Source organism: Chrysemys picta, chromosome 3 (genome assembly GCF_011386835.1).
Source record: "Chrysemys picta bellii isolate R12L10 chromosome 3, ASM1138683v2, whole genome shotgun sequence".
Lineage (NCBI taxonomy): Eukaryota > Metazoa > Chordata > Testudines > Emydidae > Chrysemys > Chrysemys picta.
In genome coordinates, this window is record NC_088793.1 from 206,223,547 (window position 1) to 206,250,073 (window position 26,527).

The 26,527-nt window shown below is 55.0% G+C and overlaps 2 protein-coding genes across 8 annotated transcripts in view; both read right to left on the bottom strand.

The window, feature by feature from the left end:
• Positions 1-12,208, bottom strand: part of LOC101951064 (cullin-9) — a 65,474-nt gene extending 53,266 nt beyond the window's left edge. For 2 of the 5 annotated variants that reach the window (XR_010599997.1, XM_065589860.1), the window contains exons 1-3: positions 6,772-7,434; positions 5,286-5,892; positions 447-601 (exon numbers count right to left, since the gene is read on the bottom strand). Coding sequence is in view for 3 of the 5 variants with exons in the window: in XM_065589860.1 (XP_065445932.1) it covers positions 447-601; positions 5,286-5,892; positions 6,772-6,804 (795 nt within the window). In the remaining 2 variants the exon portion in view is untranslated. Of the gene's footprint in view, positions 1-446; positions 602-5,285; positions 5,893-6,771; positions 7,435-8,555; positions 8,715-12,028 lie in introns of those variants that run through there. The other 3 variants (XM_065589862.1, XM_065589861.1, XM_065589863.1) reach the window with 3 other exon arrangements.
• A 3,403-nt stretch (positions 12,209-15,611) lies between these two features.
• Positions 15,612-26,527, bottom strand: part of SRF (serum response factor) — a 31,620-nt gene continuing 20,704 nt past the window's right edge. For 2 of the 3 annotated variants that reach the window (XM_065589864.1, XM_005293567.5), the window contains 4 exons: positions 25,795-25,914; positions 18,923-19,114; positions 17,866-17,942; positions 15,612-17,362 (listed from right to left, as the gene is read on the bottom strand). In XM_065589864.1, the coding sequence (XP_065445936.1) occupies positions 17,267-17,362; positions 17,866-17,942; positions 18,923-19,114; positions 25,795-25,914 (485 nt within the window). In that variant the 3' untranslated portion in view covers positions 15,612-17,266. The remainder of the gene's footprint in view (positions 17,363-17,865; positions 17,943-18,922; positions 19,115-25,794; positions 25,915-26,527) is intronic. The other variant, XM_042852776.2, reaches the window with a different exon arrangement.

The window sequence follows — 26,527 nt, forward strand, 5'->3', positions numbered from 1 at the left end:
ATCGCTACCCACCCCCAACAGGCCCCCACCAGCCTGCCCACCCTGTGCCATCCCTGCCCTTCCCTCCCCCATTCCTAACAGGCCTCTGAGCCAACCCTCCCCACAACCTCCCCCCGTCCTCCCCACCCTGAGCCAACCCTCCCCTCCCCCATCCCTAACAGGCCTCTTAGCCAACCTCTCCCTACAACTTCCCCCCCGTCCTCCCCTCCCCAAGCCAACCCTCCCCTCCCCTTCCCCATCCCTAACAGGCCTCTGAGCCAACCCTCCCCATAACCTCCCCCTGTCCTGCCCACCCTGAGCCAACCCTCCCCACCTCAATAGGTCTCTGAGCTCTCTCCTGTCACCACACCGTCCATCTCCATACCAGACAGGCCTCCAAGCCCCCTGCCCAGTGAAGCCCCCAGCTCCTGTGCCCCTCCCCCCGAGCTAGCCAGTCCTGCGGGTACCTGGGGCAGGTGGATCCCCTCGAAGGACATGCAGTGCTCTTCGGAGGACGTGGTCTCCGCAAACAGCTCCAGGAGGGTATAACGACTGTCGAAGTCCATGTGCTGCTCAATGCCATCCTGCTGGCTCAGGGACAGGAGAACGTAGGCCCGACTCCCTGCAGCAGCAACACACACCAGCTGAGTGCTTTCCCTCCCACCTGCCCCTCAGGAGCATCTCAATCTTCCCAGCATTCACGCCCTGGTCTCTTTCCATTTCTCCCAGCGCCCCACAGAGCGTCTCAATCTTCCCAGCACCCGCGCCCTGGCCTCTCTCCATTTCTCCCAGCGTCCCTCAGGAGCGTCTCAATCTTCCCAGCATTCGCGCCCTGGCCTCTCTCCATTTCTCCCAGCGCCCCTCAGGAGCGTCTCAATCTTCCCAGCACCTGCGCCCTGGCCTCTCTCCATTTCTCCCAGCGTCCCTCAGGAGCGTCTCAATCTTCCCAGCACCCGCACCCTGCCCTCTCTCCATTTCTCCCAGCGCCCCTCAGGAGTGTCTCTGCCCCAGAAAGGGGAATCAGCCACACAAAGCCAAACACCCCCCCCATGACCACCTATCCCCCTTGGACAACTCAAACCTGACACCTTCCAACCATCACCCGGCCACTAAACAACCAACCAAAATGTGGGGCTATCACTGCACGGGAGAGCTCCCAAGGCCTGCAGTACCCCAGGCTTTTCCCACAGCAAGAGGCCAAGTCCCCGTCTAGGGAGAAAAGTCAATGAGAGCCATGGAGTTTTTTGGCCCCCTCCCCCCCCAAAGTGAAATAACAAACGAAACAAAAAGCAATCAGCAAAAGCTAGATTGCAGCCATGAACTGGGAGCACCCGCCCACGCTGCCGTGACCCTGCAAAGTAAAATAAAAAGCTTGTGCTTTTGTTTTGCTGCTTTCTGACGGCAAAAGAAGCCTGACCCTTCCGTTCCTCTCTCCCAAAACAGCCTGTCCCCCTCGGGTTTTGCATTAGGGAGCTGGGCCCTGTCAGTTGCGGGACTGACTGGAGAATGAGTGAAATGGGGACTCTCACCAGTCGAGAGAGGGAAACAGCATCACTCTTAAAACTCCCGGAAAACATCTCACTTGAATGACGAGGAGCATTGCGAAGACCCCCGCCAGCTAAAGATTCAACGCCCATGCCTCTGAGTTGAGAGAACTCACCCTACACAAGCTCTCAGACACCCAGCAGGTCCTCCGGAAAACTACAAAATGTACACACCTCGTATCGTAAGGAGAAAATAAAACAAGCCACAGAAAACCCCTGGTTTTGGAAAAAGCCCTTTCAGGCCCCGTTTGTCATCAGACACAACCCAAAAGGCACAAGCGCGTTTTTTTAAAACCCTCTGCAGGTGGCCTTGCAGGTGTTGTTGGGATTTTATCACCCTGTATTGATGGGCCCGTAACTTTCTGACCAGTGTCCTTTGGGGCTGCCACGTGCCACGCTTGGCACTTCCTGAGGGTGTGTGTGAAGTCTGAGCACAGCCCCTGCAGCTGGCGAAGAAGGGCTCAGAACATGAAGAATGTCTTTGCTCACTAATAACCCAAGACAGCAAAGGCAGATTACAGATGTGCCCCCTCTTTGTGGGGTCGCCCCTTTGGCGTGGCAGAAAAGTCAGCCTGTTTTAAGCTATCCAGATATCATCTTGGCAGATGTAAGGATTTGAGATGGTCTGATGCAGCACCAGCATTGCTCCCTGCCTGCCCCAAGCAGGGTCTCCACTGCCCCTGGATAGAGCAGGACGGAGGGGGGAATCTCAATTCAAGCACACTGCAAAATCCCCCCCAAGTGGCTAATTAAAGACCCACGCTTGTTTCCACTGATATCAATGGGAGCAGGATTAGAACTGAGGGGTCCGGCGACATCTTGCACTGACAGAGCTTGTTACTGAATAAACTCTCACTGAACTGAGCTGAAGGACACCCGTGTGCTTTTCCCCGACTCCATCACTCACTACCCTGGGCCTCTCCGTACCAGGCCCATTCCCTGTCATGCAGTTGCAAGCCCCGGAACAACCTCCTCAAGGCTGTGTCCACTCAGTTCTGTCCCAGCTAGGAGCACAACCACTCCCTGCTGCTAACCGGGCAGCTGCCAGATGGCCTCCCAGACAGAGCAGCGAGACACGTACCTGTATATCAAGAGGGCAAGGTTTAGTGGGAGTGGTGGTGTACACAAGCACAACCTGGACAGCTGCTCTACAGAATTTGCATAGCTCTGCACCAATATTTTTTAGCCACAGCCAAGCAGCTCTCACCCCACCACACACGGCCCTGCGCAGTGCCACATCTTCTTATACCCAGTCAGCACGTCAGACTGGAAACTCATTGGGCAGGGAACTCTTCCTGTTTCATTGTCTTTAGAGCATCGGGCACAGCTCTGATGGCGTTTCACAGATCTACTGACCGGCACCGATACGGAGTAGGTGGAAGATTGCTCCCCACTATGTTCATTTGCCTTCAGGGACCCCTGGAAGGTGGGGACTGGGATGAAGCAAAAGTGGGAAACCTTGGCTAGTTCTGAAGCATCCCCTTGAAACAGTACCGTCAATACCCGCTAGCATAGTGTCCCTTTGCCAGGCAGGAAGGCAGCAAGAAAATCTGAGCCTGGTCCCCAGGCCTGAATTGCTTTTTGCAAGAGCTAGACCTTGGCATTATGCACAGGATCAGTGGGTGCTGGAGGAAGCATTAGGCACAAAGTGCCAATGGCGTCCTCCTCTGCCACATGACCGTGCCAGGCACCTACCTCTTGTCTGTGCCTATACATTGGTGTCCAGATACCACATCAATGGTGCCCTGCCCGCCCTGTGCCTACAACACCTACTACCGGTTCTAGGGCAGGAGAAATGACTCCGTCTGGGAAAGGAGCCCTCTCTCTTTTGGGGGGGCTTGGGTGCTAGCAGCAGGCGTTTCTCCTGGACGTACTGCAGCTTGTCTCTGGTAACCCATCAGAGCATGTCTATTTAAACTCCTGCCCTGCGTGTTGAATTTCCATTCAACCAGCTCTGCCTGAGCGTCTCTGGGGAAACACTTGTCTTGTGGCCTAGGAGGTTCCCCCGATCAGTGTAATTCCAGAGCGCTCGGCTCAAAGCCCTCACGTGGCAATAGCCTCTCCTGGGTCTCCTGCTCAGAACCAGACCCCCCCGGGAGGATCACCCAGAACCAGACCACCGTGCCCCCCCCCCGTCCCCCCAGGAGGATCACTCAGAACCAGGCTGCCCCCCCCCCCGGGGAGGATCACTCAGAACTAGGAGAAGGGGCTTGTTTTGCTGCTGTGCAGCTTCTTAGGCTCTTATCGCCCCCGAGCCCTGCGTGAGAGGGGCAGTGTCTCTCCACCTGCCTGTTTGGTACTATTACTGTACCCTGGCCAGATCAAACTGCACAGGACCAGACCCTGTCCTCCCACCAGAGCTAGCTGTCTCCTCCTCTTGGCTGGAGGGGTGACAGAGGAACGGGAGAGAGAGAGAAAGACAGCGACAGGCTGGCTGTGGCGACAAGAACGGGTCCACTTGCCAGGGCTGAGTTCTCGAGGGGCTGCAGCTGGAGACGGGTGAGATAGTATCTCTGATTGGACCAGCTTATTAGCTGTTCTCACGCCCAGAGACAGACCAAATGTGCCACAAAAACTCAAGTCTAAGGAAAGAAGGGGAAGGAAGCCGGGCAGGAGAGGCGAGGAACTCTGTGGGGTGGGAACTCCCCCGCTGCTTGATGCTTTGTTAGGGACACCGGAGCTCTGCGGACCTAGCTGGGGCTGGGTGTGAAGGAAGCTCTGCTGCTTGGTAACGGAGGGCAGGTCTGCACCACTGGAGTGTTTAAGTGAAGACTCTCCTACGCTCCCGTCAGTGCAATCCACCTCCCCGAGAGGCGGTAGCTGCCCCACTGACATAGCGCTGTCTACACTGGGGTTAAGTTGGTATAAAGTCACTCAGGGGGGTGGACATAGGTCTGTAGTGTAGATCTGGCCTTAGTCACTGCCAGCAAGAACTGTCCTTGGGGAAATGGAGGCAGGATGAGCCAAAAAATCCTTCCAAGGCAGAGGGGCAGACAGGGAAACCACCAGGCTCTTCCAAGGAGCACACAGAAAATCCACGTCCCTGAGCCACTCGCTAACAAGAGGCTCGGAAATGTTTTTAGCATCAAGTTTTAGCTTATCAAATAGGATACAACGGCAAGCGGGAAATGAAGGTTCTGTGCAAGCTCCCAAACTCCACTGGGATTCTCCAAGGAGCACCAGGTAACACAGCGACATGGGCTTCAGAGTCCAGAATGCTGCTCTAGGCTGCCCGGGGCAGCACCGTAGATGGGCATGGGGCCTGGCTGTCCAGTACCCCCAGCAGACGAAAGACAACTGGAACTAAACCCAGGTCTCCCACAGCAGTGCAGTCCCAATGCCTTGTTCTCAGCATCTCGCTCTGCTCACTGCTTTGCCTCATTCCTCCCAAGAAATTCTGATGAGTTTGCTGGCCTTGGAAGCATTTGGAGATCAATTACGGGACTTCTCCCTCCCTAGGAGGCACCTTGAAACACATTCAGGCCTCTGAGTTCTACATTCTGCTGGGCAACCTCGAGATGAGCAAGTCAGGCCCTCAGCAGCCAGTCAGATTCTCAGAGTACTGAGCCCACATATTAGAAACAGTCCCCAGCCCCAACTCCTCCCCAGCCACCCAGAAGAGAACAGGGTCCCAGAGAAGATCCTGCTGCCTGGGGAAACCCAGCTCCAATCTTTTCCCCTTCCCAGAGAGCTCCAGGATCCCCCCAGTACAGCTGGGCCTGGCCCAGCCCTTCTCTGGGGCTCCTGCCCAGGAGATCTCACCTGCGTCGTGTGAAGCCAGGGCCCTCAGCATCTTGCCGGCGCTGCGACGGATTTGCTTCTCCTCATTACACAGCATCTTCATCAGCAGGTCCAGGGCCCCGGTCTCCTTGAAGACGCCCGTCAGCGAGCCAATGCTGGCGTACGCGCTCAGCACGTGGATGGTGTTGAGGATGGAGGACTCCGGGCCCGTGGGCCCGGCCATCTGCCGGCTAGCCCGCTGCACCAGGTTCCTGACGTCAGCCTTCATCTCCAGCAGCGAGGCCTCGTCCAGCGTGACGTCCGGAGGGAACGTGCTGGGCGCCTTCTCCTCCTTCACCCGCTGCCCCTCGGGCTTCCTCTTGCCCAGCAGCGTCGGGCAGTTGGCATACACCTCCTCTGCCGACATCCACATCAGGATGTTCTCCGCTTTGCTCTCCGCCGAAGAGGCATTGGTGCTGCTCCCTGGGCCCTCCTCCAAGCTGAGGATGCTCCAGCGAATCAGGTACTCGGTGTGGCCATCATGGCCCCGGCGCTGCCGGATCAGCTCCTCGGGGTGGGCCTGCAGCGTGGGCCCCAGGTGCACGAGCAGGTTTCCATTCCTCCTCTCGCCCACCATGACGGGGAATGTCTGTGCAGAGAGAGAGAGGCAGGAGCAGGTTATGATCCACCTAGGAACCCCGGTCGAGAGCTCGGGGAGAGAGCTCTCCAGGGAAGAACCTCTGAGACCCAGCTGGTAGGAGAGGGGACTAGAGATGGAGAGCTCTGCATGTTCTCCCCCCAGCCCTGCCACCGACCTGCTATGTCACCTTAAGCAAGTCACCACCTCTGTTTTCCCTCCCACACTTGATCTGACTTGTGTGTTTGGACTGTAAGTTCTTCAGGGCAGAGACAGCCACTCCCTGTGTTTGTACAGCAAATAGCTCAACATTCGCCATCATTCCCCAAGGGGAAAAGTCATTAACAGAATTTCCTAGGTTCAATACACATACAGTAAATGAATCTCACTGAATAAATCAATTCCCACTGACCCAGTCATTCCCTAAACTGCATGCAAACTGTCTGAGTTTTCCTGGTACTGAACAGGAAGGTTCACCAGAGCCAGACCTCACATCGAGGCAAGTACCATGGACATGATACCTTGACACATGCGGACCAAGAAACTCAATTTGCTTTTCTATTGCCATTTCTGCATTTCAAGCGCCTCTCTGGCTTGCAGCCTTATTTATGGCTGGGGGCCAGCGGCCAGCCTGTGAGAGGAAACTTCCTATCAGTATGAACAGATAGGACATGCGCTGTGCGAAGCACTGTTCTCAAAGATCCTGGGGACCAGACTGCATGTAAAGCACCAATCTCTGTACTATTCATGATGCTGGGTTACATTCATTAACACGGAGAGAGTGACTAATGGAGTCCATGTGGCAGACAGCGGGGAGGAATGAATAGATGCCGCCTGAATCATTTACCCACATGGCCAAGGGAGCTGGTAACAAGGAGAAACGTTGTGCACCTTAGCTGGATCTGGATCAGTTCTCTGAGTCATTGTCTACAAGCAGACATCACACAAGGAAACAATCATCCTTCCTACAACTCGAGGGAGGCCTCTGCATGCAAAGGAGGGCTGTACTGAGATGCAGAGGGAGGGCACATCCAGACCTAAATCCTGTAGCACGGTCCCTGGATTCCACAGCACCCTGGTACAGCAGAGCTGGGATTCTGTGGGTGCTTCCTCTGAATTAAACAGTGGATGCCATTATGTAGTCTATACATATATTGTAGTAGCCAGGGCCAGGATCCCCTTGTGCCACATACTGTATAAATACAGAACAAAAAGAAGGTGCTAGCCCCAAACAGCTTACATAGACTAGAAACCGAATGAAACAGGGAAAGAAATAACACACAACAGCTCCCGCATCATTTACTCTGATCTTACATTGCACTCCCTTCACTGTCCTCACATTTTCAGCGTTCGTAATGTGCCACCGAGTTTTGTGATCACAAAAGCTGTCAGGTGAAGCGGGAGGTTTTGGCAGCTGGGTAGGAAACAGCTGGGGCTTTAGGCACCTCGACAGGCATTTTAGGATTGTGTGGTAAGTTCAACAGCTGAGTGGTTTTACTAAAGTTCTCAGCAGCGAAATAGTAAATACACCTCTACCCCGATATAACGCTGTCCTCGGGAGCCCAAAAATCTTACCGCGTTATAGGTGAAACCGCGTTATATCGAACTTGCTTTGATCCGCCAGAGTGTGCAGCACCGCCCCCCCCCGGAGTGCTGCTTTACCGCGTTATAGCCGAATTCGTGTTATATCGGGCTAGAGGTGTACCATGAGGGTTCAGAGTAATGTCACAGTGAGATGAATGGGGCAACTCCTCAGGCGGTCTATGGACTCAAACCACTGCACTGGTTACACGCAGTTCACATTTGCAAGGAAGTCTTCACAAACACATGGCGACTCTTATTTTAATGAACGCTTAGGTGCGGACTCTGCAGCTGGGAATAGCACAACTCCACGCTGCTGCAGCATTCAGCAAGCACGCCGGCCTCACCCCTCTTCCAAGCGCTTGCGGCTCGCTGGACTCTCCAACCAATTTGATACCTTCCCCTCCAAGCCCACTACTAATTCGCTCCCACCCCCTGCTTTAACCACCTGTCCCTTTTACCATGCACCTCCCCGCTCCTGAAGTACCCTTAGTTCACTGATCAGCGACAGACCCTCCAGCGTGCTCCAGACGCGGCCCTAGGGAGCCCACCGAACCCCCTGATGGGCACAAGGAGAGAGGTTCAAAGAGCCAGCCAGCCCCCTGCCCCCGAGATAGGCATCTGGGCAGGGAGCTGCAGCCTATAAGGGTGTGTCTGCGTGTGGACACGGGCTAGAATGGGTGTTGCACAATGATCCTGCCACGGCTCTTGCCATCACCCCCGGCAGTGCCAGCCCCATCCCAGCTCCCTCGCCCGCCCCTCCGGCCAGGAGAGCTCCCTTCCCGCGGGGCGGTCACAGACACACCTCGGGCCAGGGCCAGGGCCAGGGCCAGGGCCAGCCCCCGTTCCTCCCCCTCCCGGCCCGGCCACTCGCCGCCCCCCTGCCGCCGCTGCAGCGCCCCGGCTCCTCCGCCCCGCCCCGCCCCGAGTCCTGCTGGGCCCTGCGGGGGCTCCGTGCGCCCGGCGCGACCCCGCCCCCGGGCCGCAGCCCAGGCCCTGTGCGGTGCCCGGCGCGGGGGGGGCTCGGCCCCTCCGGAGCGCGCGGCCCCACCGGACCCGCCCCCAGCGCCCCGCCGCCGTCCCGAGCCCGGCACCTGGCCAGTCAGCGCCGCGCTCCCGTCCTCGCCTCGGCCGCGCTCCGCTTCCGGGTACGGCGGCGCATGCGCGGCGCGAGCTTCGCTTACGGGTCGGAGCTGGGGGACGGCCGAACGCCGGCGCGCATGCGCCGCAGAACTGAGGCGTTTGGGTAGTCGGGGCAGCTGCTGGGGGGGGGGAGATGGGCTGGTCCCTCCTGCCTGCGCGGCGCGTGCCAGCCCCGCCCGGGACTGTGCGCTGCGCGTGTGCCTGCAGCTGCAGAGAAACCTTCGCCCCACGCAGCCCCCCCAGCATTTCCCGAGCAGCCCCCAATCCTCCCCACAGCCCCCCAGCATTTCCCGTGCAGCCCCCAATCCTCCCCACAGCCCCCAGCCTGCCCCACACAGACCCCCAGCATTTCCCGTGCAGCCCCCAATCCTCCCCACAGCCCCCAGTCTGCCCCACACAGCCCCCAATCCTCCCCACAGCCCCCCAACATGTCCTGCGCAGCCCCCAGCCTTCCCCACCCAGCCCCTCAACATTTCTCATGCAGCCCCCAATCCTCCCCACAGCCCCCAGCCTTCCTCATACAGCCCCCCGGCATTTCCTGCACAGCCCCCAATCCTCCCCACAGCACCCTACCATTTCCCGTGCAGCTCCCAATCCTCCCCACAGCCCCCAGCCTGACCCACACAGACCCCCACCATTTCCCATGCAGCCCCCAATCCTCCCCAGAGCCCCCAGCCTGCCCCACACAGCCTCCCACCATTTCCCGTGCAGCCCCCAATCCTCCCCACACGGCCCCCCAGCATTTCCCACGCAGCCCCCCAGCCTTCCTTACCCAGCCCCCCAACATTTCCCGTGCAGCCCCAATCCTCCCTACAGCCCACAGCCTTCCTCATACAGCCCCCCGGCATTTCCCGCGCAGCCCCCAATCCTTCCCACAGCACCCCACCATTTCCCGTGGAGCCCCCAATCCTCCACACAGCCCCCAGTCTTCCTCACACAGCCCCCCAGCATTTCCCACGCAGCTCCCAGCCTTCCCCACGCAGCCCCCAGCATTTCCCACGCAGCCCCCAATCCTCCCTACAGCCCCCAGTCTTCCTCACACAGCCCCCCACCATTTCCCGTGCAGCCCCCAATCCTCCCCATGCAGCCCCCGGCATTTCCCGCGCCGCTCCCAATCCTCCCCACGCAGCCCCCCGGCATTTCCCGCGCCACCCCCAATCCTCCCCACGCAACCCTCCGGCATTTCCCGCGCAGCCCCCAGTCTTCCCCAGACACTCTTCCCCCCCCCCCCCCATTACCATAGTCATTCATTTTTGTAGCAGGGGACCTGGAACAATTTGTACAGTGCGGGTGCTGAGAGCCATTGAACCAAACTGTAAACCCTGTCTATGATGGAAACCACTTCAAGCCAGGGGGTGCAGCAGCCGCCCCCCAGCACCCTTTGTTCCAGCACCTATGCTTTGTAGTGTTTCAAAGAATCTGGGTCAGCTGGAAAGCTTGTCTCTCTCCCCAGCAGAAGTTGGTCCAATAAAATATATTCCCTCCCCACCACCTTTCTAATATCGCGGGACCGACCCGTCTACAACAGCACTGCATGCAAAGAATCCCTTATCAGTGTTCTGCACAGGGCTAGGAGTGCAGAAAGCCTCATAGCAAATCGCAGAGACACAGCTGCGATTCTGACTGCCTGAATTGGCCTGTCTTTTTTTGGTATGCCCCTGTAACTGCATTTCCCGCCTTTACATTGTTTACTTTTCAACTGTTTTTATTACTTTTAGCACTTCATCATTGACCCGTGTTAACATCGTGCAGCTGGGTGGCATTGTGCTGTTTCATGTATAGTTTAATAGTCTGTAATCATTGAAATATTAATAGTTGCTGGGAACTTCAAGAGCCATGTTGAGACCTGGGACCCCCACGCACCTACACCGCATACAAGCCTTCCGCGGTCACCCCTACTGTAACATTCCTGTATTGCAATATCGCCACCTCGTTTGTAATTGTCAATGGCTGCTCCTTGTTATGAACAAAAGAAAAACCGTTTATTCTGTGGGCTCACAGGAGTTAAAGATTGACTGTAACTAGGTGTTTTGAAATCCCACTAGATGCCTAAATACATACCTTTAAAAAAAAACCTGGCCTTAAGGGCACAAAGTTGTACTGTACATTTTACTAAATACAGATACTCAACCCCAAGATAGACTGACAAGGACAAGCATTCAAAAATCATTAGTTATTCACCCCAAAGTCATTACATGACAGACATGGTGTTTTTTTAATTTGCTCTGTTAGTTTCTGAGCCTTTAGGGTATACTAGCTTCAGCCCTCCCAAAGAATCCTATACCTAAAATGCTTGTACATTCCTGTAACATTCAATTTGACCTTTCAGTATCATGTGATTTTCCCCCTCTCCAACCCCCTTTTGTAATTGAAAATGTATTCAAAATCCTTATTTCTGTAAGTCATCCCCCATCCTGCAAACACTGAAGAATACAGTTCATGCTCCAACGAGCCTGGATGGGGGCTGAGCTGAGCTCCCTGGGGTCCCTGATTCAGGGGAGTGTAACACAACCGTAAATAGGGAACGGGTGGAAAGTTGTTGAACAACAGCTTCTGAAAGTGTCATGCTGTTCCAGCGCACTTGGGAGACCTTGCTCTTCAGAGAGGCTATTGACGAGATCTGACACAGGTTAATGGCCTATTCTCCACTTCCAATCCTCTACCTGGGCCCTGGTCTGTCCAGCTCTGTCCCCTCCGTTTCCCCATCCTGAAAAAACTACCCTTAACCTTGCTTGTCTCTCCACCTACCCCACTGTCTCCCTCCACTCTCTGGCCTCACAGAGGACTGGCCATTGCCTTCCTCCTCTCTATTTACACTTGGACCCAGCCAATGTGGTCTCCACCGGAACTGCTCTCCCTGAAATCTCCAGAGACGTGTCCAAATCTCAGAGCCTGCAATTTGTCCTCATCCTCCTTGACTTCTCCACTACCCTTGATTGCTCTCTATGATTCTATCTACCCCTTGATTTTCACACCCTCTTTCCTGGTTTTCGTCTTACCTCTGTGACCAGTCCTTGTGTCTCTTTTGTCCACTCCTCTTCTAGGGGTTCCTCAGGGCTCTAAATAGCATCCATCCCATCTAGCTACCCAGTGAGATGTCTTGCATTCCTCACTGTAGCGTGCAAGCCCATCCAAACAGCAATCTTTTCCTAATGAACAAAATAATTCTACACACCCAGTTAGAAACAGACCTACAAATCTAGTGCACATACATAATATAACCTTAACTTTCACAGACGAGCTCTGAGCCACAGTCTTTACATGAAAGTAGCCATTGTTAGCATTGTGACTCTAGTTGTATCTGTTAGCATGCTGAGAAAGTGTGTGTGTAATCACCGTGCCCCAAGCCCTGCTCAGGAATTCCTTTTAGTTCTCCACCCAGAGAACGGCAGGGTGCCGTGGTAGTGATTGCTATATTAGTTACCTTATGCTTTTCCGTTACAATTCTACAGACTGTTTTTTGAGACCTCTAGTTCCTCCATGATATGCAGCAGGACTCCATAGTTCAGCAAGAGGGATGTACTGGGGTCAGGGAAATGCCTTTTGCTGGCCCCATGTCAATCTGTTCAGATCTGGCAATTAGGAGCAGTTGGAAATTGTCATTTCCCATCTGCAATTTGCTGACTGCAGCCTGCTGTCAATAACCCTGAACATTCAATGAGTACTGCACAAGCACCACCCCACCTGTGTCTCTTCCAGCCAGGACATGGACAAAATGGCTCCTCAGCCACTTAGCTAGCCGTGGGGGTCAGGGAAGATGCACCAGATGGGGGACTACGATTTCACAGCTGTCTTCTGACCGCATTGATAATTATTTATTCAGGAACTTTCCTACTGAGTGGTCTTGGCCTACCGTAAACCTGAGGTCACATCCGTGGCTCGTATCCCTCACACCTGGCCACGCTGGGAACAGAACCCAGGTGTTTAATATGGGAGACTCAACCTCTTAGCTGTGGCAGCTTCTTTCTGAAAGGCAGTGTGGCTACAGATTCAGCTATGCTGTCTTTACTCCCGTTTCAGTGTGCTACACACTCCCATGGCTGGGCCACAGAGCACAAGAGCCTACACCCACCGGCAGCTACAACAGTGGGAGAGATAGCTCAGTGGTTTGAGTATTAGCCTGATAAACCCAGGGTTGTGAGTTCAGTCCTTGAGGGGACCACTTAGGGATCTGGGGCAAAATCAGTACTCTGTCCTGCTAGTGAAGGCAGGGGGCTGGACTTGGTGACCTTTCAAGGTCCCTTCCAGTTCTAGGAGATGGGATAGCTCCATTAATTAGAAAAAATAAAACTAATCTTTCAACTCACGTGGGCAGGGTCTGTGCTGCCATACTGAAGGGGTTGGGTTTAATCAAGACCATGGTGGAGTGAGGGCATTAGAGGTTTCTTTTAAAAGACCCTTGGAAATTATATACAAAAGACTCCTCTGTTCAGAATGTAGAGCAAAACCCAGCACTCAAAAGTCAGGAAATGCCAAATTTACAACTCTGCCCTATAGTGACTTCATGGCAGGAAAAAACCTAGTGTCTCTCTAAAAATCAGTTTAGTCTAAGACAGTGGTTCTCAAACTGGGGGTCAGGACCCCTCGGGGGGCTGCGAGATTACTACATGGGGGGGGTCACGAGCTGTCACCCTCCACCCCAAACCCCTCTTTGCCTCCAGCATTTATAATGATGTTAAATATATAAAAAGTGTTTTTAATTTATAAGGGCGGGGGGGTCACACTCAGAGGCTTGCTGTGTGAAAGGGGGCAAGAGTACAAAAGTTTGAGAACCACTGGTCTAAGCTGTCACCTCCGTCACTAAAAAGCTTAGTCACAATGAGAGTTATGGAAGGGCCTGACTTGGGGGCAGAGTCAAGGTTGTTTGGGTGCCTCCATGGTGCTTTCCCAGAGCATTACAAGTTTGGATTTCTTTCAACTGCAGCTGCATGTCTGAATTTCCTGGGTGCGTGGCACTTGGGTTAGTAAGAATTACAGCCTCCTGGTAAGTTTTTTTTTTTGTTTTTTTTTTTAAACTCTCAAGTTACTAATACTCCCAGCCTTCACTCCATTTCAAGGAGGCTGTGGGTCTTGGAACTTCCTTGCTTTGTTAATTATTAAAAATTCCCCACAAGCCTTCCCCAAGACGCCCCAACACATGCTCCCAAGGACATTGCCAATGATTTGAAGATCTGCTCTATCAACACTAAACCTTTCTCCCAAATGTTCACTTGTCAGGTCAGGTGCAGCGGAGCCGGTGGGAGAGGCTGGCGTTGAATCTGCAGTTGTCTGATTGGCTTTCAGAAGGCTGCGTTAGCAAGTCAGCCTTTGCCATCTGGCCTGGGCACCCAGTTTGTTTCTTTAACTTATAATCAAGCCATTTCTGCTCGTGTGAAATCACTTACAACTAGGAGTGACATACACCAGGCATGTCTCAGCCCCTCCGGCCCTCCCGAGTTGGTCTCCTTAAGCACCCGGTGCCTAGAAGCAGACTCACGACCACCCAATCTGTGCACAAATGATACATTTATTGAAAGAGTATTTTTTAATACAAAAGAAAGCTCTGTACATAGTACTGTGATTACGTCCACATCCTTCCAGAAAGCCCTGGAAACGTTTTAAAAAAACAAAACAAAAAACCACAACCACCACACACACGGACGCACGCACGCACACACACAACCAAGCACACGCTCGCACACACACACAAACCCAAAACAATCAATAAAAGGAACTAAAAAGGTCACCACACAATAAATGCCATTTCATCCCTGATACACAAGTGTTCTGACAAGTCCGCACTTTAAATAAAATGCAGCATTAGCGTTTAACCTGCATTTCCTTTGGAGGGGAGGGGGAGCACTTCCTGACGCTGCACGGGGGCTTTAATCAACTCATTCCAGCTCTGGCCAGGGGGTCAGTTTCACAGCGTCAGCCCGAGAAAAGCAGGGGGGAAAGGCCAGACAACAGCTCCAGACCCCCTCCCTGCCCTGGGCTGACTCCTGGTTAGCAACACGAGGGGGAAAGTGCTGCCCGGAAAAGTGGCTCTGTTCCACAGGGAGACCTGGGCATATCGTCCTGAGCCATGGCTGGGCTCTAACCCCCACCCCGCCTTACGCAGCCCCACAACGGGTCAGCTGCTGCTTGGAGCCGGGAGCTGCACAGACAGAGGAGCGGAGAGCCTGGCTCGGAGGAGACTCCGGGGAGCTCCCCAGGGCTGAGGAACGACATCCACGCTCCCAAGGGGACCTGCCCAGCTCCCCAGGGAACAGCACAAGGAGAGGGTTGGCGAGAGGCCGAACCCTCTCCTCAAAGCAGCAGAGGTGGGGAAAGCCATGTCTGTGTGCGTTACTGAGAAGGGTGTGAAGGGCAGAGAACGGCCCCGGGGGGACAGGAGAGCCAGCAGCCTGAAACGCTGGCATCTCGCCCGCCCAGGACCAGGCGCTGGCCTCTTGCCCAGCTCAGGGAGAATTAAGGCTTCGCAGGGACATTGGAAACTTCTCCCGGCGTGGTCTCAAAACACACTGCTGGAGGCACTTGTTTCCCAGACTGACAGCAGCTTTAGGGAGTGGGGTGCCAGGGGCAGATGCCCCATTAGGCCCTGTCCCCTTCTTGGCTCTGAGGGCGCCCTTCCAATTCCAGCCGACACCAGACAGGGCCCTGGAGCCTCGCGCCAGCCTCTCCCCCCTTCCCACCACACAGCAGGAGGGAGCAGAGGCCGGACTCCCTCCTCCATCCCGCAGGAGCCATCCCCTCCCTGCTCTCCGGGGGCCGGGTTGCCCGCCACGCAGGCCAACCCAGACTGGCCCAAGGGACGCAGGCACGCTCCGAACCGGCAGGAACGGCTGAGGTGCCCCAGTTCAATTCCTAGCACCTGTGGGCACGTTGGGGCGGGCAGCTTAAACGCTAATGCTGGAGGAACCATGTCCAAGGTTACAATACAAATTAAAAAGCAAGGCCCCTTCCTGTCCCTACCCCCCGCCCCCCACCGTGGTACAAACCCCATGAAAACTGTACAGGAGCCGGACTTTAATTCCTTTGAGAATTACATAAATACTGAGTTTAACACTTAGAAAAATAAAGTCTTTTTTTTTTTTTTCAAGGCTTCTCGTCTTTAATTTAAAAAAGTTACAGTAGCTGCTTCGTTCCCTAAGGAGTCAGCAGCCTCCTCTCTCCCCAAAGAGCCGCTCACTGCACCCTACGTTCTCCTCTCCCCAGCAGGACAGGACGCTCCTTCCGAGCGGAGCCATCCACACGACCAAAGCGCCTCCCGAGGTCAGCACTGTCCCTCGGGGGTGCCCCAACGCCCCTCCCAGGTGCCTGAAGGAATCCGCGCCGCCCCCCTTTCGCCTCCTGGGCCAGGCTGTGCGGCAGCTCCGGGGCCCTGTCGTTTTTCCCTTGAACGTTTCAGTTGGTTCCTCCACCTCACGTTGAAATGGTGCTTTGGAAAGCACTAACCATGGCAGGAACTGTGCCCGGATGCAGACAGCGCCCCCGGCAGGAGCCAGGCAGCACTGCGATGCACAGAGAGCAAGCCTGCCGCCACATACCTGCGTCTTCCCAGCCCCGGCACCTGAACGAGAGCACAGGGTGGCCCCTGGAGCGTCCCATGGAGATGATTTATGTCCATGGGCTGCAGGGCTCTCTGAGAAGCGCAGGGACCCACGCCCAGGTTACCTTCCTCCCAGACAGCTCGCTAGTGTCCAGGGGGCACAAAAGCAACTGCCTTGGCCAGGCGGAACAAGAGACATTTATCATGGGAAATGCAAACCACCATTTACTTCCAGCTCGGCTCCTCTCAGCATCAACCCCACGCAGCGCCCCCTGGCCCCGCTCCTCATGGACGGTGCTGGGACAGCGTCACAGCTCCCCAGGGACACACGCAAGCCCAAGGAGGCATTGCACGGGGCCGGTGGGGCTGTAGGGACTGTGCCAGGAGCTCGCTTTGCTGTGTCCCAGCAGTGCCAGGGCTACAGGCGAGGGCAGCATCTCGCCCACGGTGCTGCACTATCGCTGCTGGGGGGCTGCTTTCTGCCACAGGGCCTGGCACATGTGGTGCCACCTGGGCAGGAGCAGGTCCTGTCCAGCCCACCCTGCCAGCAGGAGAGCAGCTGGGGAGGAGCTGATGCCCTGGCAGGGGAGCAGACTCAGCCTGGGATGCCCCCGGGAGCAGCCTGCCGGCTGCAGGAGGCAGCCATGCTGAAGGCACGCTGCCTGGACCCGCTCTACCCCTCCCTGGCACATGGGCAGAGGGGTGAGAACTGGACCTGGGAAGAGAGCTCCTTCGGTGGGGGCTGTTCCTGTCGCTTTACTGGGCCTGTGCCCTGCTCGGGGCGAATACTCCTGGCAAACAGCAGCTGGAGCCGCCGGGCTGTTTACGGACCTGGCGGGGGAGCCCTGCCCTCGAGGGCTGAGTTTCTTTGGCTGCCATGAGAAAAACCCAGGAAACGCAGCGTCCCAACGCAGCCCGGCCCTGGCTCAGCTCCACCCCGCGCCCCGTGTGTGCGTGCGTGTGTGTGAAGGAAACGTGAAAAGGCAACAATAAATAAGTGATGCAGTCCGTACGAGAGGGAATCGCTGCCGATCCCGGCGCCGGCGAGACGCTCCGCAGCCCACGGGCCAGGGACGGCACCCGGCTGGCAGCAGCTGCCGCAGTTCCCGGGCCGGGGCACCACAGGGCCTCTCAGTCACTCTTGGCGCCGTGGGACGTGTCCAAGTTCACCACCTGCAGCTCTGTCAAGTTGCTGCTGCTGCCGGACTGCTGGCCAATGACAGCCATCTGGAGAGAGAAGGGAGGAGAGAGCACCGGGGAGCATCATGCGGCCACCCCAGGGTGCAGCCAGGGACCTGGGGTACAGGCCCACCCGGAGAGCCACCCATTGCACGGGGGGCCAATGCCAGGCCTCCCCATCCACAGAGCAATGCTTCAGGGCTCGGAGGGTGCGCTGTTAACAGCGGGGAGAAGGTGCAGCTCACCCACCCGTGCTGCCAACAAGCGTCCCAGGCTCTGGTCCTGTCCCATCCGTGGCCCAGCACCTAGACTGCTGCCGTCTCCCCTACAGGCTGGGGGCGCCGCAGACCAGAGGCCGACTGTGTTCAGAGCACCTCCCTTCCCAGGGTCAGAGCTCACTGGGCACAGTACCTGGGACAACCCCCGTTACCCTGGGGATCCCTGCGGCCAGGGGGAGGGGCAGCGGCCTGCACACATCCGCAGGGCTGGTGTGGGGGAGAGGCCGGATGGGTGGCGTGGGCGAGGTACCCACCAAACTGCTCTGTGCTTACCTGGTGAAGCTGGACGGCTGAGACCGGAATCTGAACAGTGCCCGATGGGGCTGTCAGGAACACCTGGGGGACCGCACCTGCCACACAGAGTCAGCACTTAGATCCTCCACCCTGGGACGCCGCCGCGGCAGGCCGGGCCCCAGGGAACGCCGCGGCGGGCCGGGCCGGGCCCCAGGGAACGCGCCTTGGGGAACGTCGCGGCGGAGCGGGCCGGGCCCCGGGGAACGCCGCGGCGGGCCATGTTAAACACCTGCCATCGAGGCTTTGAGAGGTGGTTCGGCCATGCGCACTGGCTGCGTCACCCCGCTCCGCACCAGACCAAGCGGCCACAATGCGCAGCGCCGGCTCACCAGGGCTTACTGCTGCTCTCCATCGCCAAGGCAGCACAAAGGAGCCAGTGTCCATCCCAAGTCACCTGTGCTCCCCGAAACTGTCTTCCCCTCCTGTTTCTCACCTCCCCCCACGTACACCCCCAAATCCCCCATCCCTTCCTGTTCCCCATGTCAACTGCACACCCTCCCTAAATCCCCTTCCCACCCCCAAATGCACTCCCTAATCCCCCTTCCTTCTGCCCCCACCCACACCCCCAAAATGCCCCTCCTGTCCCATTGTGCGTATCCCCCAAGTCTCCCTGCCCCCCATGTACTCCCCAAATCCCGCTCCCCCATGTTCCCACCCACACCTCCCGTCCCTGGCGAGTAGGTCTGGGGCAATGGGTCGGTTTTGATGTCATCTCTTAGGGCTGAGGGTCAGTTTTTGCTGGTGCTCCGCTTGCCTGAACGCTTCACCCAGCCCCACTCAACAGCTGCCCTCTTTCAAAATGGCTGCTCTCCCCCACCCTTCTCAATGGCCCTGGGGGTGACAGACGGCTCTTGGCACATCCAGCCCCCACTGCTGGGGAAGAGGGCGACTCCCCTGCTGCCAGCAGGCAGAGAGGATCATCCGGAGACGGATGGAGGCGGGGGCCGGACATGTGGGCGGGGGCTGGATGCACTGGGGGGGACGGGGGACCATGCACAAGGGAAGTCTGGCGCACCATCGGGAGCAGCCCTCTTACCCTGATCCTGGACCTGTCCGTGGGAGACCTGCATTGCCGAGGATGCCTGGGAGAAGGCATTGAGGACGGTCAGCCCCCCGTCTGTCAGGCCTGAGGTGGGCGCATACATCACGGCGTGAGGGCTGGGGTACATCATGTGGCCTCCCACTGTGGTTGGCACAGATGAAGTCATGATCGTCGCTGGCAGTGTCACTGGCAGGAAAACAGAGCAAGCGCTAGTCAGAGGAGCGGGAGGGGCTTCCCCAGGAAGAGCACGACCTGCAGCCCCCCTGCACTGCCCCTCCACAGCGCTCCTTAGGCAGGACAAGCACTGCACCCCCAGAGCCTCCGCTGGCCCACGTCCCCTGCCCTGCATCCCTGGAGTAGCCGGCCCATGAGGATTCATGCCCAGCTGTGATTTGCCTGCATTAGATTTCGGGGATTTCTAAGAGACCTCACAAGCTGCTCTGGGTGCATCAGCTGGGCGTTCCCAGGCTGGGATTTCTTCTATGTGGGACCTTAGCTCGGCGTTTGCGGGTTTGGGGATCCTGGATTCCAGGGCCAGGAGGGCCCATTGGGATCACCTCGTCTGAGCCCCTGGAGAGCACAGGCCAGACACCGGCCCCCAATCATTCCCGGAGCAGAGCTTTTAGAAAAACAGCCAAACTTGATTGAGGAATTGCCCGTGATGGGGAATCCAGCACAACCCTGGGTGAGTCGTTCGCCTCATTTCCAGTGTGAATGTGTCTGGCTTCAACTTCCAGCCATTGGATCACGTTAGACCCTTGTCTGCTAGACTGAAGAGCCCATTATTAAATGTTTGTTCCCCGTGAAGACTCTTGTAGATTGTCCTCAAATCACCCCTTAACCTTCTCTTTAAGCTAAATAGATCGAGCTCCTTGAGTCTATCACTCTAGGGCAGGTTTTCTAACCCTTTCATCATCCTTGTGACTCTTTTCTGAGCCCTCTCCAACTGATCAACATCCTTCTTGAACTGTGGGCACCAGAACTGGACACAGGATCCCAGCAGTGGTCACACCAGTGCCAGACAGAGATAAAACAACCTCTTTGCTCCTACGCAGGATCCCTGTTGATGTATCCCAGGCTCCCGTTGACTATTTTGGCCAGACCGTCACACAGGGAACTCATGTTCAGCTGATTACCCACCACAACCCCCGCATCTTTTTCAAGAGTCGCAGCTTCCCAGGATAGAGGCCCCTATCCTGTAAGCATGGCTACATTCTTTGTTCCCAGAGAGATGCATTTACAATTAGCCATATTAAAACACAGTTTGCTTGCGCCCAGCTTACCAAACAATCCAGATCACTGAGTCAGAGACCTCTCTCTTCATTATTTACCCGTCCCCCAAGTTGTGTGTTATCTATAGACTATCAGGGATGATTTTATGTTTTCTTCCAGGTCATGGATAAAAATGTTAAATAGCCCAGGGCCAAGAACCAATCCCTGTGGGACCCATTGGAAATGCACCCGCTCGATGAGTCCCAGTTATTTTTGTGACCTATCAGTTAGCCAGTTTTTAATCCATGTCATGTGGGCCATGTTAATTTTATATCATTCTAGTTTTGTAATCAAAATGCCATGATACCAGGTCAAGCCCCTGACAGAAGTCAATGTATATTACGACAACATGACTACATTTATCAAACTTGAAATCTCATTATTAAAAAAAAAAAAAAAAAAAAAAAAAAAAGGTATCAAGTTAGTTTGACAGGATCCACCTTCCATAACCCACGCTGATTTGCATTAATTACACTACCCTCCTTTAGTTCTTTATTAATCAAGTCCCGTATCAGAGGCTCCATTATAGGGTGACCAGACAGCAAATGTGAAAAATCTGGATGGGGGGGGGGGGGGGGGTAAATAGGAGCCTATATAAGAAAAAGACCCCAAAATCGGGACTGTCCCTATAAAAATCGGGACATCTGGTCAGCCTACTTCATTATCTTGCTTGGGATTGACGGCAGGCTGGCAGGCCTATAATTATCTGGGTCATCCCATTCACCTATTTAAAACTGGCACAATGTTAGCTTTCTTCCAGTCTTCTGGAAATTTCCCAGGGCTCCAAGACTTATTGGAAATCAACATTAATGGTCCAGCAAGCTTCTCTGCCAGCTCTTTTAAAACTCTTGAATGCAAGTTATCTGGACCTGGTGATTTCAAAATGTTTTGACTTTAGTAGTTTCTATTTAATACCTCCAGAGATACTAGTGAAAGGGAAAGTATGTTATCCCTATATGATGAGACTATATCATCTGTTTATTCCCCAAATACTGAACAGCAATATTTATTGAGAACTTCTGGCTTTTCTGTGTTATTTTTTGATAATTGTACCATTTCCATTGTCAGGATTCTTTTTGTTCCTAATATATTTTAAAAACTCCTCCTTATTGTCCTTATATCTGCTACAGATTTCTCCGTGTCCCTTTGCTTCCCTTACCCATTTTCTACAATTCCTAATTTATAGACATTTCTATCAACTTCCCCTTTCTTCCATTTCTTTTTCATATAAATAAAATTTAGTGATGTTGCACTCCATTTGTTTTATGGAAATATGCTTATGACTGTAAATATGATACAACTGGAATATGATTTATGCAAAAGGTCTCTTTGTAAGTTATCATTACAAAGGTTATAACCTACTGAATATATTCATCCTATTTGTATGCATGTATCATTCTTGTATCTGAAGCTAGAAAGATGAAGTACAACTCTGAGGTCCTATTGTAATTATGCAAAATGTGGACCATTAATGGGGGTTTAGAATCTTGATGGCTCCCAGTGACTAGGACAATTGGTTGTAAATGGTTTATTTACCTGCAAGCCTTCATATGTGTGGGTCAACCCAGGAAGCATGGAGACTAGGGGTCTTACAGTGACATGTGACCATGTCACATGATACTGGAATCCATCTTAATCCTTGTACTTTTCCACTGATGAGGCGAGGGTGGGAACAAACAGTCAAAAGATCCCCACCTTGTGCCAAAACCATTAAAGGGAGTGGAGCAGGACAAAAGGAGCTGCCAATCATGAGAAAGCCCCTGCTTACCACGTGAGATGTCTGCTGGAACGAACAAGGACTGTACCAGGGAAAGGATTGGGCACAGACTAGGAAGGTGTCTAGTCTGTGAAAGAAGTTTGTTGGAACATTTCTGAGGGTGAGATATTACCTGTAATCAGTTTCTTAATGTAGAAGGCTTAGACATGTGTGTTTTTATTTTAGTTTGCTTGGTGACTTACTTTGTTCCATCTGTTATTACTTAAAACCACTTAAATTCTACTTTTTATACTTAATACAATCACTTTTGTTTATTAATAAACCCAGAGTAAGTGATTACTACCTGGGGGAGCAAACAGCTGTGCATCTCTATCAGTGTTATAGATGGCGAACAATTTACCCTGTATAAGCTTTATACAGAGTAAAGCGGATTTATTTGGGGTTTGGATCCCATTGGAAACTGGATGTCTGGGTGCTGGAGAGGTAACCTGCGGAGCTGTTTTTAAAGTCTGCAGCTTTGGGGGCGTGGTTCAGACCCTGGGTCTGTGTTGCAGCAGGCTGGCGTGTCTGGCTCAACAAGACAGGGTTCTGGAGTCCCAAGCTGGCAGGGAAAACGGGCTCAGAGGTAATTCCAGCACATCAGGTGACTGTCCCAAGGGGATCTCTCTGACCGAACCTGTCACAATATACTTTTTAACAGCTGCCTTCATTTCCATCCAAGTCAGATCAGTTTTTCAACCAGTCCGGCCCTCTTCTCCGATTAGGGGAAAAATGGTTACTCGCCTTCTCGTAACTGTTGTTCTTCGAGATGTGTTGTTCATGTCCATTCCAATCAGATGTGTGCGTGCCGCGTGCACAACAGCCGGAACATTTTTCCCCTAGCAGCATCCGTCGGGTGGGTCTGGGCACCCCCTCTTGTCGTGCCTTCATGGCCCTGCCGACCTGCCACCCCTTCAGTTCCTTCTTGCTGGCTACGCTGACAGAGGAGTAGAAGGGTGGGTATTGGAATGGACGTGAACACCACAGCTCAAAGAACAGTTACGAGAAGATGAGTAACCTTTTTTTCTTCAAGTCCTTGTTCATGTCAATTCCAACCAGGTGACTCCCGAGCCTAAATTCAGGAGGCGGGTCGGAGTCATCCACTGACTGGACCACTGCTTGTCCGAAGGCCGCATTGTCTCTGGCCTGCTGGGTAATCGCGTAGCGTGTGGTGAAAGTGTGTAAGGAGGACCACATCGCTGCTCTGCAGCTTTCCTGGGTGGGAACCTGCGCCAGGAATGTTGCTGAGTAGATCCGAGCCCTGGTGGAGTGCGCAGTGATCGGAGGAGCGGGCCCCCCTGCCAGGCTGTAGCACTCCCAAATGCAGGATATGATCCACGACGAGATATGTTGCGATGACACAGGCAGACCTTTCATTCTGTCCGCCACCTCCGCGAATAACTGGACGGACTTTCGGAATGATTTCGTTCTGTCGCTGTAGAAGGCTAGTGCCCTAGGGACATCCAGTGAGTGAAGCCTCTGCTCCCTGCCACTCATGTGCGGCTTAGGGTAGAATACAGGCAGGAAGACTTCCTGGTTGATGTGAAACTGGGAGACAACCTTTGGGAGAAAAGCCGGGGGAGGCCTGAGCTGGACTTTGTCCTTATGGAACATAGTGTAGGGGGACTCATGGTAGGGCCCTGAGCTCAAACGCCTCCAGGCTGAGGTTATCGCTACCAGAAACGCCACCTTGTATGAGAGAGAGAGCGCGCGCGCAGGAAGCACTTTGCCAAGGGCTCAAATGGCGACCCCATAAATCTGGATAGGACCAGATTGAGGTCCCAAGCCGGGACAGGCTGTCAGACCTGCGGGTATAATCTGTCGAGCCCTTTAAGGAAAGGGCTGACCAACGGGTTGGCAAAGATCGAGCAGCCGTCTGCGCCTGGATGGAAGGCGGAGATGGCAGCCAAGTGAACCCCTATTGATGACATGGACAGCCCCTGCTGCTTGAGGTAGAGACGATGGTCCAGGATAAGTGGCACCAAGGCAAGCGTTGGGGACGGAAGGCGCTGCGCCAGACTGAAAATCTCTTCCACTTGGCAAGGTAGGCAGTTCTCGTGGAGGGTTTCCTGCTGCCAAGGAGAACTTGTCTGATTTGATCAGAGCAGGACAGCTCCACTGGGTTCAGCTAGGGAACTTCCACACGGTGAGGTGGAGCGACTGGAGGTTCAGATGTTGGAGGCGGCCGCGATCTTGCGTTATTAGGTCCGGGAAGGGTGGCAGGACATTTCCAGGAGTGATGTGTACCAGTGCCGGCGGGGCTAGGCTGGAGCTATCAAGATCACCAAAGCTTGGTCCCTGCGAATCTTGAGGAGCACCTTGTGAACGAGAGGGACGGGCGGGAACGCGTATAGGAGACCGTTCCTCCACCCAGGGGGAAGCCAAACGTGCCCGTGATGGAGCCTGGGCTGTGACTCAGGAAGGAGCAGAACTATTGCATCGTGTGATGAATAGGTCTATCTGGGGAAAGCCCCACTGATGGAAGATGGAGTTCTCTGTGTCCGGGCGAAGGGACCACTCGTGGCCATGGAACGACCTGCTGAGATGGTCCGCCAGCTCGTTCTGTACCCCAGGGAGGGACGATGCTTGCAGCTGTGTAGAACATTCAATGCACGAGTCCCACAGCATGAGGGCTTCTGGCACAGGGGAGGGGAGTGTGCACACACACACCCCCACCCCCGTTTGTTAATATAAAACATTGCCGTGGTGTTGTCTGTCAGGACTGATACACAGCCCCCTGCTAGGTGGGCTCAGAAGATCTGGCATGCTAGGCGCGCCACTCTCAGCTCTTGGACATTGATGTGTAGAGTGAGATCCGCCTGAGATCAGAGGCCTTGTGTACTGAGGTCTCCCAAATGTGCCCCCCAGCCCAAGTCTGACACGTCCGTCACTAGAGAGAGGGATGGCTGAAGATTGGTATAGGGGACCCTGCACCTGCGGGTCGAGCCACCACAGCAGGGAGTCGAGTACTGGGCGAGGCAGGGTTACGATCCCGTCTAAACTGTCCCAGACTGGCCGATACACGGACGCTAGCCATGACGGAAGAGGTCGAAGTCTGAGTCTGGCCTGCTGTACTACGTAGGTACACGCAGCCATGTGTCCTAGAAGTTTCAGGCAGTTCCATGCTGTGGTGGTGGGGAATTGTCTGAGACCTCGAATAATGTAACCCAGGGCTAGAAATCTCACTTTGGGAAGGACTGTCCTCTGAACTGGGGACAGCTTTGATTTCCCCTCGTTCAGTAGCAGTCCCAGTTCATCAAAAGACGCTCTTATGAAGGCAACTTGCCTCTCTACCTGAGCCCTGGATCAGCCCTTGATCAGCCAGCCTACGGTTGCTGCTAGGGGGAAAAAATCTTCCATGGGTCGTGCACGCGGCGCACACACACCTGGTTGGAATGGACACGAACAAGCACTCGAAGAATGGAGACTTTTGGGGCATCTAGTAATGTGTTCTTAAATGATTCCCAACGATCGTTCACACTGATCCGATAAAATTCTTCCCACCAGCTGACGTGGATCGTAAACTGCTTTGTGAAATTGGCTCTTTTGAAGCCAACAATATATATTACTGGTCTGTATTTTACTCTGCTTGCACATTATAAATATGATTGACGATCACTTGGACTTAAGAGACCCTTCATGTTTAGTTCTGTGATCAGTACCTCTTTTTGTGTTAGGACAAAGAACAATAAAGAACTCCCTCATGTTGGCTACAACACTTTTTGTGATGTACTTCCCGACACCCTGAGCAGGGCGCAGACCAGCCCTGCACGGCCAGGGAAGCGCAGCCAGGCCTAGCGGCCGGGGGCAGCAAGCCAGCCGCCGCGGAGCAGGTTACCTGTTCCACTGGAAGAGGTCTGGGCGAGGTCGGTGCTGCTGTCGCTGGATGGAGACGTTTGCTGTGGGGCCTGATGCACTTGGATGGTCTGCACTGGAACCTGCTGCGTCACGGTGCCGCCTGGGAGGAGAGAGGAGAGCCCTTCACTGCACGCTCCCCCGGCCGCTGCCCCCCCAAAGGCAACGCAGGGACCTGCTGGCCCCGCGTCACACACCCGCCCCCTGCGCCTGCAGGCAGGATGAAAGAGGAGCAGAGCACTTAGGCCCCACTCCGTGGGCTGGGGCACGTTCACACGGTGAGGGGAGGAGACCCGGCCCCTGCCCCCCGCATTCACCTTATGGCGCCCACCCGCCTGCCAGGGGAAAGGCCGACCTCCCGACCGGATATCCACCCGCTCCCCGGCTGGGCTCGGCAGCCCTGGAAACCGACGGCAGCAACCCCCGCAAGGCGTTACTGCCCGGAGCCAGCCAAGCAGAGGGGGCGCGTGGGGGGCCCTGGTTCACTGCCCTCCACACTTGGCATACAGCCCTCGCCTACCCCAGACAACAGAGAGGGGCTGAGGGGGGAGCCCAACCAGCAGCAATATGCTCTGCCCCCTGCCACGCCCCACCCCGGCTGGATTTGGAAGCCCCCCTCACAACTGGGACTCTACCCACTAGGTTACCTCAAAGGCTCCTGGTCCAGGCCCCCACAGCAGCAACCCCCACCTCAATCAGGAAAGGAGCGGGGCTGG